General features: G+C 37.0%; 1 protein-coding gene across 1 annotated transcript; it reads left to right on the plus strand.

Moving 5' to 3' along the window:
• The first annotated feature begins 979 nt into the window (after positions 1-979).
• LOC147163688 (inactive pancreatic lipase-related protein 1-like) lies at positions 980-10,327 on the plus strand. Its single transcript, XM_086092904.1, has 13 exons — positions 980-1,087; positions 1,186-1,240; positions 2,461-2,612; positions 2,730-2,849; positions 3,884-4,018; positions 4,311-4,419; positions 4,575-4,694; positions 6,375-6,491; positions 6,683-6,801; positions 7,906-8,035; positions 8,445-8,559; positions 9,656-9,823; positions 10,208-10,327. Exons 1-13 carry the CDS (start codon positions 1,007-1,009, stop codon positions 10,281-10,283), a joined length of 1,497 nt encoding a protein of 498 aa, XP_085949030.1. The 5' UTR covers positions 980-1,006; the 3' UTR covers positions 10,284-10,327.
• The last annotated feature ends 5,404 nt before the right edge of the window (positions 10,328-15,731 follow it).

Genomic DNA, 15,731 nt, shown 5'->3' on the forward strand with positions numbered 1-15,731 from the left:
AGCATAACGTTGTTCATATATTGCCTCGAGTGCTTAGTTGTCGGGATTACCCCAGTTGACAAAAGTCATATTCCCACCAAGATCCACTGTTGATCTTATTTTTACGTCAATGCACTGATCTGCATGTTTGTCCAGAGCAGGCTACATTTTAATACAATTCGGATTTGAAGGGACTCCAGCGTTCATATTGTGGGACACTTCCAATGTGACTTCATTAATTAAAAAAATGACAATAACTTTGCACTAAAATTAAAAGTCTACCTTTTCAGCACACACTCTTAAAAACAGTTGGGCCAAAAGTACCACAATTATGGATAATAAAAAAAAAAAAGGACCAATCCACTTTCTGGGTCAACTTTCTGGGTTGTTTTCTACTTTTTGACGCAAGTAAAGGATCTGACCAATATTTATGAATTGTTTTACGTTGAAAGACCCATTTCTTGACTCAAAGTTGGGTCAAATGGCCCAAGTAGAGAATCGGTCCATTTATTATTTTTTTTTTTAACCATTTTTGGGTTATTTTGACCCAACTGTTTTTAAGAGTGCACAGTCACCACAGGTCCTTAAAAATACAACAATTATTAATTCAAACATAAAGTGTTTGCTGTTTGTTATTTCTTCTTGACTTGTAGTTTTTTTTATTTTAAAAAGCACAAGCTCTTTGTGTGGAAATACAAAACATATTTACCAAACCATCTTTTTTTTTTTTTTCTCCAAGACTGCTTGCTCTGTGAACTTTCTATAACCCGAGTGATGCAATCACTAGCAGGTAACTATAGATAACGAGTCCGTGAGAAACCAAATAACCTAGCATGTGTTATACATACAAACTAATCCAACTCCATGTTCCATGCGTTGATTATATAAGTTTTTGTTTGGCTAACATGTTTTTTATACTGGTTACTGTGATCCAAAGGTGAAGGCTGCAACATGGATGAAGGCCGTGACCCATTAAGTGGCATGAGTTTGCCTGTTTTTCTGCCATCTGCGCGTTTCCCGCCAGCTCATGAACCCAATGCTGCACTATTTAAAGGGACCCCAGAGTGAAGACAGCATCGTTGTGCAGTCTTCTTTGCCTAACCTTACGGTAAATGATGTCCATCATTATGCATTGCTTCATGGTCATTTTTTTGTTGGTGTTAAATTAATAACCAAATAATCTCCTGTCAATTTATTTTTGTACAGATGTCGCCAATGTGGAGTTTAGGTCTGCTTTGCTTACTTGCGGGCGCATCTTACGGTAAGTTATCTCTTGATTTTTAACAGCATGAAACATTTTTTTTTTTTTGTGCAAGTGCATCTCAATAAATTAGAGTAGTAAAATATGAAAATTTAAACAGTATAAGGTATTGATTCATTGCACATATATATTTCACGAAAGTCTTTTTTTTTTTTTTACATTTCATTGTTTGTAAACTGTTGACGTTGTTGTCAGTTATTTGGCGCAGGGGAGCACATGAGCAGCCCGCAGACCAGTTTAAAACGTAGCTCACCAGTGATGGGACATTGTGATTTCCTAGAAATGTTTGTAGACATCATTTGAACACTGCCAGAGATTTATACAAACAAAGTCTTGCATAATGATATTTCCGTTGTCAGGTTATTGGGAGAAATCATTAACATGATTAGTGTCATCAATATAATTGATTTTTAATAATAACATAATAACATCATTAACTCTCCCAGTCACTGAAGCAACCCCCTTCGCTCCTGGCTGTTTTACTGGATTTTGATTGATTTTGCAAGGTCCACAGAATATTGTGTTCTATAGTTATAAAAACACGGAAATTACCAAAAGAAAGATTAGAGTCTCATCTTTCATCAGGGAAAAAATACATGTTTGTATCTGTTTCCCTTGTGCAGCAATTAATATTAGAATATAGCTTATTATTCACAAACCTGGCAAAAATAACTTTTTACAACATGGCCCTGGCTGATCTCTTATACTCTGCTGCCACCTGCTGGCAGTTTCTTGTAATAACTACTATTGCTTTAAGTAACCTCTTCATGTCAGAAGCTGTATCAAAGCCTTCTGTATGCTCTAGCATAAAACAAAAAACTAAAAAAAACATATAAATAAGTTTTTTGGAGTGAAGGTAAAGTATTTAAAATATATATATTTATACGTTTTTTGGGGTTTGAATGAGTTAAAGATAATTTGATCAAATTTATTTCAGAAATGTGTATCAAATGTTGCATGAAGTACCCAAGAAGTAGTTCTCAGTTATTTCGACTTGGAGTCCCTTAAGTAGCTCCCTTGAGTATATTATTGTAGATTGTTCTACTGAGCAACTAGTCAATGGTGTCGTCTTCCTTTCCACTGAACTTAGCTGCAATAGGACTCATCTCCTCACAAGCCAAAACAGATTGAGGAGTACAAAAAAATTGAGGGATGGATGGAACAGACGTCCACCATGTCATCAAATTTGTGATGCAACTGCACGTCCTTCATATCTGCAGCTACTGAGGTCTGTTTCGGCGAGCTTGGTTGCTTTAATGACCTTCCTCCGTGGGGGGGGACCACCCAAAGACCTCGCCCTGTTCTCCCATGGGCCGCTGAGGAGCTGGGCACCCGCTTCTTTCTCTTCACACAGAGAAACCGTTACTACCAGGCAAGAAGCAGGCTCCCCCTGTTCCTTTTTACTCTGTTCATTTATGACGATTCAAAAACATGGTTCTATTACAAAGTGACCCCCGTTAAGCAGTTGTCTTGTTGTTGAACCCTCCAGGAGATAAAGACCGACTCAACCATCCATGCGTCAAACTACGGTGGCGCAAGAAAGACTCGATTCATCATTCCTGGTTACCTGCATAAAGAAGATGAAGACTGGCCACAAGAAATGTGCAAGGTTAGAAAAGTGTACCAGTCAGCCAATTGGGCCTCGGGTTTCACTACATGCCACTTGGTTACTGCTCAGTTTTACTGTATGCAGTTTGTATTCAAGGCCACATGAAAAAAAGAAGAAGCTGTATTGTATGTGAGAAAATTATGGGAAGCCAACCTAAAACATCTTCTGACAATAATATGTTATATGTGACCTCACTTGTCCAAACATGACATTCTGATTAATATTACATTTATGGAATGTGTGTTATGCAGCAAAATTCCCCCATTTTTTATCAATATCAGAAGGCGGCCATTTTGCAACTTACTGTCGACTGAAGATGACATCGCAGTTCCTCAGGGCTCAGGCAACGACCAATCACAGCTCACCTGTTTTCGAAGCTGAGCTGTGATTGGTTCTTACCCGATACCTGAGCAACTGTGATGTCATCTTCAGTCGACAGCAAGTAGCAAAATGGCGCCTTCTGATATTGATAAAAACAGCTGGATTTTGCTGCTTAACTCATATTCTACACTCTAAAAACAGTTAGGTCAAACTAACCCAACTATGGGTCAAAAATGGGCCGATCCTCTACTTGGATCTATCTGACCCAACTTTGAGTCAAGAAATAGGTATTTTAATGTAAAACAACTCATAAATATTGGTCAGATCCTTTACTTGGGTCAAAAAATTGGGTCATTTTGTATAAAACAACCCAAAAAATTGGGTCCAATTGACCCATAAAATGGATCGGTCCATAATTGGGTTACTTTTGACACAACTGTTTTTAGAGTGTACCAACACAATATTAACCAAATTAATATTTTTAGACAAGTGTGGCTGAATGGAATATATTATTGTCAATAATGGGGGGGGGGGGGTGACAAACGTCTTATTAACATGAGGTATATGGTAGATTAATAAACAAACCCAACAAAGAGGAGATTTCTCAGGAGCACTGTTATCATATTTCCTTTGTTTCCTTTGAATGCCTTCCTTCCTAAAAGTAAACACTTCATATTTGTTGATGAAATTGACAATTGCATTCCGACATCCAGGTTATGCTGAAGTGGGAGAATGTGAACTGCATCGCTGTGGAGTGGAAAAAGGGCGTGAGGACTCAGTATGCCCAGGCAGCCAATAACGGCAGAGTGCTGGCGGCACAAGTGGCATCCATGATGACATTTCTCATGGTACATTCATTTCCTGACTCTTCACACTCACAAAATACACAAAACATCATTCGGATCAAATTTAAGGGGAGATGTGAAAATGAGGTGGAAAAAGTGTTCAAAAAGGTGCAAATGCATCAAATATATCAAGATACACATTGAATCGGCTTTTATTGGAATGACACTATATCAATTAAAAATAATTTTTCAATAATTTGTAAAAAAATATATATATATATCACTCACTATATAGTGTTAACATTTGGTGATGGTTCAGTATCATTAACTTGAACGAACATATTTGCCGTCCCAGGGCAACTACAAGCAGACAGCGAATAAGTTCCATATTATCGCTCACAGCCTTGGCGCTCATGTCGCTGGAGAAGTTGGTAGCAAGATCAGCGGCCTTGCTCGCATCACAGGTAAACCTGACGCGCACATTATTGGTTGACTTACAATCGAAAAGGCGCTCCTTGAACATGTTATAGAGTTATTCGGTAATCCCAACATTGTTGAGCAAGAGACGCGGAACAATGCCAGCCTGCGTCGTGATCCGTCACCGTCTGTCGCTCCGCAGGACTGGACCCAACTGAGCCTTACTTCCATGACACAAATGCAGCGGTGCGCTTGGACACAACTGATGCCGCCTTCGTTGATGTCATTCACACCGACGGACATCCTTTCGGCTCAAAACTAGGTACGTATTATTGTTGGGGAAAATGTTTTCCAAAGTGGACTTTGAATTGAGGGATGAAAGTTCAAGTACTTAAGTACCACTGATTGTCACACACACACACACACACCTAAGTGGGATGAAATGTGTTTTCCACATTTGACCCATTCCAAGCATGGTGGCTATGAGTCACATTTTTATAGTCTTTGGTATGACCCGGCCCGGTTTTGAACCCACAACCCCCCCAGTCACAGGGCCAGACTAAGGTTGTTTTAGTTAAATAAAAATAAATAAATAATTAAAACTAAAATACAAAAATGACATTTTCGTTAACGACATAAAAAAGAAAAAAAAGAAAGAAAATGCTTTAAAAAAAAAAAAAAGAAAACTAACTGAAACTACATTTTACATTTAAAAAATTAACTAAAATTATATAGTAAAAATGACCTTAGTTTTCGTCTCTGGTAATTAAATAAATACATGAGCCTTTGGGGTTGATTTTAAATGTGATATTAAGTATATTTATTTCAATATTAACCAGAATAAGGACAGTTTGACAGTGTGTCGCACAAAAGTGATGTCATCTAGCAGCAGCCAATAGAAAAGCACCTTCCGACGACGTAGCTCAAAGGTGTCAATTTTGTGTGTTTGACTTTTTGGCTCCAATGGCCTTGCCTGCTTTTTCCATTTAATTCAGCGGAAAGGCAACGCTAGGTAAGAAGGGCGTTGCTTTTTTCATTTTGACCATGGTATTTATTAAATATTGCACTTTTTTTTTTACAAACAACTAATACTAAAACCAAGCATTTTTGAACGGAGCCACCCTGACAACTAATTAAAACTAACTAAATTAAAAAAAAAAAAAAAACTTGAAAAGGATATAAAGACTAACTATAATGAAAATTCCAAAACTATAATGGGCCGGACACTTGACCACTAGTCTACTGAGCTGATCATTAGAAATGAATATATTCACATTTCGTTAAGTATAACGCACAAGTTCAAGCAGTCTTAATATAGTGTAGGTTGTGGACAACGCTCATTATACAAGCGAGACCTACCATCTGCCTCAAGCGAGACGGATGGTAGAGATAAGGGTTTGTTATGACACAAAATAAAAAATAAACGCACATAGCGTTAGGATTACCAACCGTAATAAAAAAAAAAAGTCCATTTCATGATATGTAACAATAAGGTAAGATCATTTTTAATTTTGCTGCAAATCTTAATAATGATTTCACAGGGAACCTCTAGCCGAAGGTTCTTTCTCCATTTCTGACTTGTTATGATTTTTTTTTTCTCCTTCGTTTTTTTCAAGATGGTGCATTCAGAGTTACAAGGCAAGTAGGGAGCATATCAATTCCATTTGAGATTTCACGGGGAGTCAGTGCACTGAGGTTGCACATAAGCCCTCAGCAGTCAGCAATGGAGTAGCACCAACTGCAGAATCTTTAGAGACTTGCCGCAACCTGATAACTGACAGTTTTCAAAAACCATAGGAGTGATTTGATTTGAAATTGTTCTCCTCGACTACTGTTGTACGTCGGAGTTACTGCTAATAATTCCGATGTGATTAGACGTTTGAAATACACAATTCACGTCTAATTCTAATTGATTTGTCCTAAAAAAAAATATATTTTTTTTTTTTTTAAACATGACGAAAAATTAAGTTGAATTGATCTTGTTTTGGTTTCCAACGTGCAGGTCTTGGGATGTCCCAGCCCATTGGTCACATTGACTTCTACCCCAATGGAGGAGTGCTGATGCCTGGTTGCAGTGCAAACAGAGGCAGCGAAACAGACCTGGACGCTGTCTGGGAGGGTACGTTGAACGCGCATACAAAACACAGGTGGCTGTTTATCAGGTTGATTTAGGGCAAGATGCTGTTTGCGTCCAAAAGTTGATATCATGCCGTTTTAAGATTGACATTGGCTTGGGTTGTTGCCATTAACACAGTGCAGTCGCTTCGCTTAACTTCTTACTTTCTCTTTTGTGGTTCTGTTCCCTGCCAGGTACAAAGAAATTTGACGCCTGCAATCATGTCCGGGCCTACCAGTACTACGAGGAGAGTATGGTTAAACCTCGAGGCTTTGCGGGGTTTCCTTGCTCCAGTGCGGCCAGTTTCGCAGCCGTAAGCATTTCTATCAAACTGCCAACTAACACACATTCTAAAAATGATTGGTGTGCATTCGATTTATTTTTATTTTTTATCCGTTTTTATTTTTCACTTTTTATTTATTTATAATTTTGGCAGCTTTTGGTCCTCCTTCAATTTTGCCCGTCCGTGTAAAAAGCTTTGAGAAAGAATTGTAGGCGAGCGTAATGGTGGTATATCCATCGCAGCGTGTTTATGGAGCCACCACCTGTTGCGGCAATGTGACACCGACACGGCTGCGAACAATTTATTTACTTTTAGAAGTTGATTCGGCGAGATTGGATTTTTGTGGCGGCACAGGGGAGATATAAACAGGCTTCCATGGTGTCTTCCATTGGGACAACTTGTGTCTGCAGCTGTTGGTGATAATGGCAGTTTATCCTGGCTTTGGACACTTGGTCTTGATCAAAGGCAGCATTGTGTTATTCCTACAGTCGGCACAAATCCAGTTGGTTCCCACACAGTTACTGTACATACACTTTTTGGACAAAATTAATTGATGAATTCATCAGTAAAGGGGGTGGACAGAGCACTCTTGTTCAGAAAAAGGCCCTTTTACGCTTAACTCATTCACTGCCATTGACGACTATCGACGTCAAAAATTCATGTGAAGTATTTCTATTAGTTTAAAAAAAAAAATCATTTCATTAAATTTTTTGTGAAAAACTATAATTTTTTTTAGCGTACATTTATAATCTATCCATCATGCGATTAATTACGATTAAATGCCCCTTATTTTTAATTTTAAAAAATTTAATTAGGCCTGTCAGGCGATTATTTTTTTTAAATTGTAATTAATCACATGACTTCACTAGTTAACTAACGACTAATCTGTTCTAAATTTACAATATATTTTTTTCTAGGTTTTCATACTCTTGTTAGCAAAAGTGGGAAAAAAATGTTAAACTAATAGAAATAGTTCAAATGAATTTTTGACGTCTATAGCCGTCAATGGCAGTGAATGAGTTGCAAAGTGCAAATCCGTTTAAATCTGTGTTGAAAACGATGCCCATTCTTATGAACAAGGTCGTTTAAAGCAATTTTTAAAAAAATCAACATTTCCGAATTTCATCTTTCCAGGGAAAATGTTTCCCGTGCGCTGATGACAAATGTCCCCTGATGGGCATGTATGCGGACAAGTTCCCTTTGACTAATGTCGCCTCACAGACAAAGTACTTCCTCAACACTGGCAGTTCTGAACCCTTTGGACGTAGGTACCCTTTTTTTTTTTTTCATCCTAGAATATATTTCATTTTGACTGGAGAGGGTTCAGGGGTGTTGATATGCAAAGTGGCTCAAAGCTCAGGAAACCACAGGAAAACTGTCAGACAGTTTTGTTGACTGAAAGTGCATACACAAAAGTCATAGTTAGGGTGAGAAGGCTTAGGTGAATACCAAGCGAACAATGGAGTGGGAAGGTAGGTCAGTGGCAGGCAGGGTCGGCATCGGGATCAGAATCCGAATTGAGTTGATTGCAATTGCAGAGCAACGAAATTACACGTAACAGGCTCAAACCCATTCAAGAAACATGAAGAAACAATGACCAAACAGAGGGAGATGAAAGCATTTTTGAAATACTGTGAACATCGTTTATTTATTTATTTATTTATTTTTACTAGGTTATAGCTACAATGTAAAGGTAACTTTGGACGGTCCCAGCTGGCCTAACCCTGGCTTCATGTATGTGGTTCTTGCTGGAGAAACTGACAGCACAAAGGAATACCAACTTTACGTGTAAGTCATTATAAGACAATTATAAAATGCAATAACACTCTCAAAGGTTTTGTTTCCGACGATTACGCACTTTACCAGATTTCCTCTTGTTCTGGCATTAACTCATGCACAGCCATTGACGGCTATAGATGTAAAAAAAAAAAATCACTTTATTTCTATAAATTTAACATTTTTCTCTATTTTTGTTAACAAAAGTATGAAAATCTAGAAAAAATTTGTTTATTGTACATTTAGAACAGATATAAAGTTTGTGATTAATCGTGAGTTAACTAGAGAAGTCAATTTTAAATCGGCAGACGCCCCTAATTTTTAATAATCTTTTTTTTCTTTTTAAATAGAAAAGATTATTGAAAATTATTTTTTTAAAGATTTTTTTTAATAAGAATAATTGAAATAATAAAAAAAAAAGATTTAAAAAATTAAAAAATAAAAATAAAAATTTAAAGAAAAGATTAAAAATAAAAAAATATATATATATTTTTTAAAGAAATTATTAAAAATTTGAAAAAATAATTCAAATATTTTGTTAAATAGAAAAGATTATAATTTTTTTAAATAATTACTTTTTTTAATTAGAAAAGACTATTCAAAATTAGGGCGTTAGGCAATTAAAATGTGTAATCTTAAATAATTAAGTAAATTATTTCACTAGTTAACTCGCAATTAATCACAAATTTTATATCTGTTCTAAATATACAATAAAAAATTCCAGGTTTTCATTCTCTTGTTACCAAAAGTAGAAAAAAATGTTAAACTAATGGAAATACTTTAAATGAATTTTGACGTCTATAACTCTCAATGGCAGTAAATGAGTTAAAAAGTAGAATTTAAAATTGACAGAAATATCAGAATGACAAATGAAAAAAAAGGTACCTGTGCCAGACAAAACTTAATATCCAACATCAAAATATAAAAAAATGTGTCCCCAAATGCATTACTTGCTATTGTAGTCACACATAAACTGGATATACCAATAAATGTCATGAACGCATACCATCATATTTTAAGCAGTTCATGGCCACATATCTCTGAAAGCTTTCAATTTCATTGTCAGTCCATGAAACTGTACTCAGTGATCTATGCTGCCTGTTTTCAGTGGCACAATGAGGCCAGGAAAGACCTACGAAGTGCACATTGACGTCGAGGTTGACGTGAATACCGTAAGTGAAGTCAAATTTCGCTGGAACAACCACATCTTCAACCCCTTGAATCCAAAATATGGGGCAAGAAAAGTGGAACTGCTGAGGTCAAAAGACAAGAAGGTGTAAGTAAAAAGAAAAGAGAATAGATCCCGTCATTGTCGCATCAATTTACTTTTCCACGTTTGTTTGCCCACATTGCCACTTTTTCTCTCGACATACAAACCAATCAGTGCCATGTTGGCAATTTAAGAGACATGTTTATGCAGTTAATGTTATGCCCACTAGAGTGCAGCACTGGACTATTATCTTGAGAGAGTGCGGCTCCAGCCTAAAAACAATACCGCTTTAACATGTTTACTTTGTGAATTATATGCATGTGTTTTCCCCCAGTGTAGTCTATTCCCCAATATTCAATTCCTTTTAGAAGTAATGTTAAATACACTTAAAATTACCTCAATTTAAAGTACTGTTGTCCATTCATCTCTGCTTGCTCTTTCTCTTTGCAGCACCCACTTCTGTGGAACAGAAAATGTCGCAGAGAATGTGATACAGTCGGTGCTTCCATGCCCAAGTTTAGCGTAATTCCCAATATACAAGTGGCATTTCAATAAAGATCTACAATTCGATTTATTTCCATTTTCTTCAGCCATTCACCAAATACACAGATACATTACTACATGAGATCTGACGTATAACATCTCATTGTGAACCAGATCGCACTTCCTATTTTCCACATGATACTTGCCTTCGCAAGACGTGATGTTACTCAAATGTCATGCAATTGAAATGGCATGAAACATTTGAAATTGTAATTATAAAATGACCTTGGCGGCAACACGACAATTTTGGCCCATTTGAAGTGTAAGATGACATCAGTGCAATTTGTCTAGATGCTTAGGACAGTTTGACACTAAAGTTCGCGCACACAGGAGAGGCGGAGGCATGTCGCTTGGTGAGCGTGTCAACAAAAGAGAGCACACGTACTTCTACTTATTTCCTGGCACTATACAGTCGGGGCACTAGTTTCTCCAGCAGCGCTTTTTTTTTTCTTCTTTTTTTTTAAAGGTACGTGTTTACTTCCGCTTAATCTGGCAGGCAGCTGGTAGCGCTAAATAGCTTTAGCTAATGCATGCTAAACGCTATTGCTACTTCGGTATTGCTACACCACGGTAAAATGAAAAAAAGTAATACATTTCTTACCTAGCGTTGCATTTTGGCTGAGTTAAATGAAAAAGCAGGCGAGCCGAGTAAAAAGTCAAGCAGGCAAATATCTCATTTAGGAGCTGCGTCATCATCTGAAGGTGCTTTTCTATTGGCTGCTGCTAGATGACATCACTTTTGTGTGACACGCTTTCAAACGTTTTTATTCCGGTTAATAGCGAAATAAATATACTTAAGATCACGTTTAAAATCAACTCCAAAGGTTCATGGATTAAACTAATTACCAAAAACTAAAATGAAGGACATTTTTACGGAAGCGTATTTCATTCACTTGAAAAAAAAAAGTCCTGTTTTTCTGACTATTTTTTGGGGGGAGCTTTGTTTTTTGGGGTATTTTTTTTCAGTTTTATTGAAATTTTCCCAGTTTTTTTTGTTTAAAAAAAAATATATTTTCTCTGTTGCATTTGGAAGTGTGCGGGAAAGTGTCCGCTTCCGCTATGAGCGAGTCTGCAACAGGTCACTTGGAGTTCAAAGGTAAAAAAAAAAAAAAATTTACTCAGAAAAACAGAACACCAGCTCTGTTTTTCTGAATATATATTTTTTCTGTTTAAAAAAAAATTATCTTTTTTTTTTAATATTTTTTTTTCAGTTATTTAAAATCATTTTTTCCCTGTTTTTTAAAAATAATTTCACCCTGTTTTTCTGAATATTTTTTCCAGCCCAAAAATTTTTCAGAAAAACAGAAAATAAAATAAAAAATACTCAAAAAAACAAAGCTCTCCCCTAAAAAAAGAGGGGGTTTTTTTTCAATTGAATGCAATACACTTCCGTACATTTTGGCTAGAATCATAGTTAGTTTTAGTTAATTTTGTAAACATAAAATTCAGTTTAAATTAATTTTCATTTAAAAAAAAAAAGCATTTTCGTTTGTGTCATGTTTTGTGATTTTTTGTTTTTTTGTTAGTTTTCGTAAACTAAACTAACCTTGTATGTATATGCAGTAAATGTGCATCTTTTTTCATCACAAGTTTGAAATCAACAATTTGATTAAGAAAAGTCCATAATAAGTTGTGTTATTAAAAAGTTGCTCCAGTCACACTCCAGGGTTTTATTAATTCCACACATCAAGCTGCCGACATACTTGTTGTCACTGTCGAGACCTGTCAGGACAGGGAAAGGGTAAATATTACCCTTATTAACGCGGAGCCATCATGTGCCATTTATGCAAACAGAAAATCAACAGCAAATGACATGGTGAGATCACTGGTTTCACCTCATTTCAATGCACAAAGTGTCACATATATGTGTAATTCCAAAGTCTTGTGCATGTACGTTTGTGAGCGCGTCGCCAATGCACTCATTAATCTGTCCGTGGCCTTTTGCTGCTTTATGAAGTCCTGATTGTGCCTCATTGTTTTGGCTTCATTTATTTTAAACGCACACCCTGTAATCACGCTCGCAAATACACAGCTTTAAAAAGGCGAGCTGCCATTTTCATCATGATGCTAACAAAGTCTATTTGAAATCACTCCGAGCTCAGCCATCAGCGCTCACACAATACCAATCAGAGGAAGAAACTCTTCGCTTCCGTGCTTCAAGACTGACTACATTAATAATATTAATAAAACAGCAAAGTGAATGTGTGGGCTAAGAGGTGGCGTTGGGGGGGTGGGGGGTGGGGGGTCTTGAAATCCTCTAAAGACATGCGTCTTTGTCTCACAGTTTTGTTTCTCTTTTCATTATTGGCTCATTGAAAGTGAAGGCTAATGACAAAATAGCCGACTAATTCCTGTAATTATGTGTGTTTGTCAGAGAAAATTTCTAAATGACAGCACTTCCTTTCTCTCGCTCTTTAAGCTAGTAGCTTCGGGGGTGGCATCGTTGCTAACAAAAGCGTCTTCTTAACGACAAGTCGTGAATTAGTTGAGGTGTAGATGTGGGTGGCAAAGGAAAAATAGCAACCCGAGGGAATGCTTACACAACAAATGTAACCCCTGGCCATTGAGCTGTCGGCGTCGTCTTCAAGCGCGACTTCTTTTCGGAAGAAGAAAAACATCGAAGGGACGTACGAGACATGTCATGATCCATGTTATTTAGGTTTGGATTTGGTTTATTGTGTTATGGCTCGTCTCCTCGTGGTTCATGTCGGAAGTCGGATTTTTGATTTTTTCCAGACCTGAAAGCATCCGAGGCCAAAGTAAATAACCAAAATGGCGGATAGTGATAAATTGTTTTTTTATTTTGGTCATGGCAGTTCAGTCCTGCTCCCGTCATGAGTGGTGGCTGCTTGAGTAACTGTAACATGTATTGCAGCAAATCAACACTTGGGGAGGTTAAACAAATATTCAATCCAGACAAACATCACTTCCTGACCTTTACTTTTGTCTTTTTTATCCCGGACAATGAAGCCTGAAAAAGACAAAAATGAGTCAGTGTTCCTGTTATTGTCCCATGATTTTCATTGGTTAGTCAAAAGGAGAGGATAGATGTGGGAGGGCAGCGGAGTGAAGGACCCTTTGGAGAGTTTGGGTGCCGTCCGATTACCGTGGCAACTGCTCTCTCTTGATGGCTATTTGCGGAAAATGGGCCATGCCTGGCGCAACCTCTTCACCCTGTCCACAGTCTGCTTCCACAAACGCACACTCATGCACATCCAAGCTAAAAACAAACCTTGCCCTGTGACGGGTTGAGTGGCTCTTTACCGCCACTTCTGTAAAAATAATACACTCCACGCACAAATGTAATGTGGTCACTCGGTGCATTCCTGTGGTTAATTTCTAGTTCAAGCGGTGAAACACGGCTGGAAGTTAACTTGGGGAGAAATTATTTTTTGTTTTTAACAGAAGAAGTATTGCAACGAATACGTCGGATGTAAAATACAATAGCAGGAATAGATCGCGCGTAACCAAACAATGTTCCGTTCCCAGATGAGGCCAAACAATCCATATTTACAAGGGTGTCAAAAGAAATGACTGAAAGCAGTCACAGGACGTGAAGGAGTTTGCAAAGAAACACGACGCAAACTACTTTGAGTTCCACGTCATATACACGTAAGTAATACGTTTCTTAATAATAGCCTGGTCAATGTACAAGTTGCTGGAAAATAGAAAAAAATAATGTGTAGGCTACTGTATTTAAGCAACATTCTGAGTTTTTTGATTGGTCTGAGTGACCCCCAGCCCCCCCCCCCCTTAAAAAACCCCACTGTATTTCTTGACTGGTCCCGAGGAAAAATAGCAAGAAAAGCGCAAAATAGTAAAATGGTAAAAATGCAATAGATGAAATTATGGTCACAAATGAAAACTAATAGAGTGAAGCCGCACTGTCAACTTATTTCACTAGAAAACACACAGATCTTTAACCACACTAACAAAATGAAATTAGAAAAACGTAAGCATGCGATTACTTCAGCATTATTGTGCTTTAAATTATGTGTGGAAGAATACTCAATTCTGACATCTTCCTGTCAATTAAAGCCAAAAAATTTTTTTTTTTATTTATTTTTTATCGATCACCTATTGCGTGTCTACAGGTTTTTCCCCGGCTCAAATTGAGGCAGAGGTGGTATCATCCAGACTATGATGGGTGACTACCGATACCAGGTATAGATGCCAATAAGTGTCTTATTTTAAGGTATCGGTACTTACTGTTATCGTCCGCTCTCCTGCGATATGACGTGCACGTATTCTGTAAATTCAACCGACTCGCTTTCATTTTTTACATGCAACATATAATAATTCCATGTTTCTATAATAGGAATATAAGTAATCACCGAAGTAGCCTCTGTGATCTGAGGTCGCCAGGAAAATGATAATTGCTTCCCAATGATCGCAGCATCATCCTGTCTTTTAGAGTCCAGTTGCCTCGGTCAGGTTGCAGCGTTTACGCACACGTTCTCCTTGTGTGCAAATAAATCGCGGGAAATACTGCAAAAGACATGATGCAGAAATCTCACAAGGTAGCAGTGCCGCTTCACAAAACCCTACAAGTTTATGATGAAACTAAAACCATTCCACCACAAAATATATATTTTTTTACATTTTAATTATAATATATATATATATATATATATATATATATATATATATATATATATATATATATATAAATTATAATTAAAATGCATACATAATAAGTAACATTACATTGTGACCAACAAAATAATGAAATGAAATTAATACATGTCTGGATGGAATTCCAAATTGTATGAGCAGCATTATGGATACAAAAATAAAAAAATAATAAAAAAATAAAAATTAAATATATATATATATATATATATATAGGCACATTATATAAAATTTAATTTGGAAGTTTTGGGAATGCATGAAGAATTCAGTGCCCAGAGAAAAAAAATATTGACATGTTTTATTTTCTAAACAAATACAAAAAAAAACCTAAGAAATTAATATTCACAGCCTTTGATAATATTAACAAGTATTGCTAGCCTATTTATTATGCACAAGATCGGCACACTTACTTTTGGGTCAGTTTTTCCTCAAGTTCCATCAGATTGGCTGGCGAGAGCAGGTGACGGACATTCTCCGATCTCTCCACAAATGTTCGATTGGATTCAAATCAAGGGTGTCATATGTGTGTACCAAAGGATTCTGTTGATATCTTGGCTGTGAGGCAGTGTGCAGTTTCATTTTTCCACCACACGTGGCAGTAGCGATTCAAGATTAAATGTTCTGCTTTGAGCAGCTTTAAGGTTGTTATCCCGCTGAACATGAAGCAGCTTTTTACTTGTAAATAAGCCGTGATAGTTGAGAATTCCTTGCATGTTCGGATGATGGAGGCCACTCTGCTCAATGGGACCTACAAAGCAGCAGATGTTTTTTTCCACACCCTTCCTCACGAATTGTGCCT

This window comes from Leptonotus elevatus, chromosome 13 (genome assembly GCF_054856555.1).
Source record: "Leptonotus elevatus isolate MCC_2025b chromosome 13, RoL_Lele_1.0, whole genome shotgun sequence".
In the NCBI taxonomy this organism is placed as follows: Eukaryota; Metazoa; Chordata; class Actinopteri; order Syngnathiformes; family Syngnathidae; genus Leptonotus; species Leptonotus elevatus.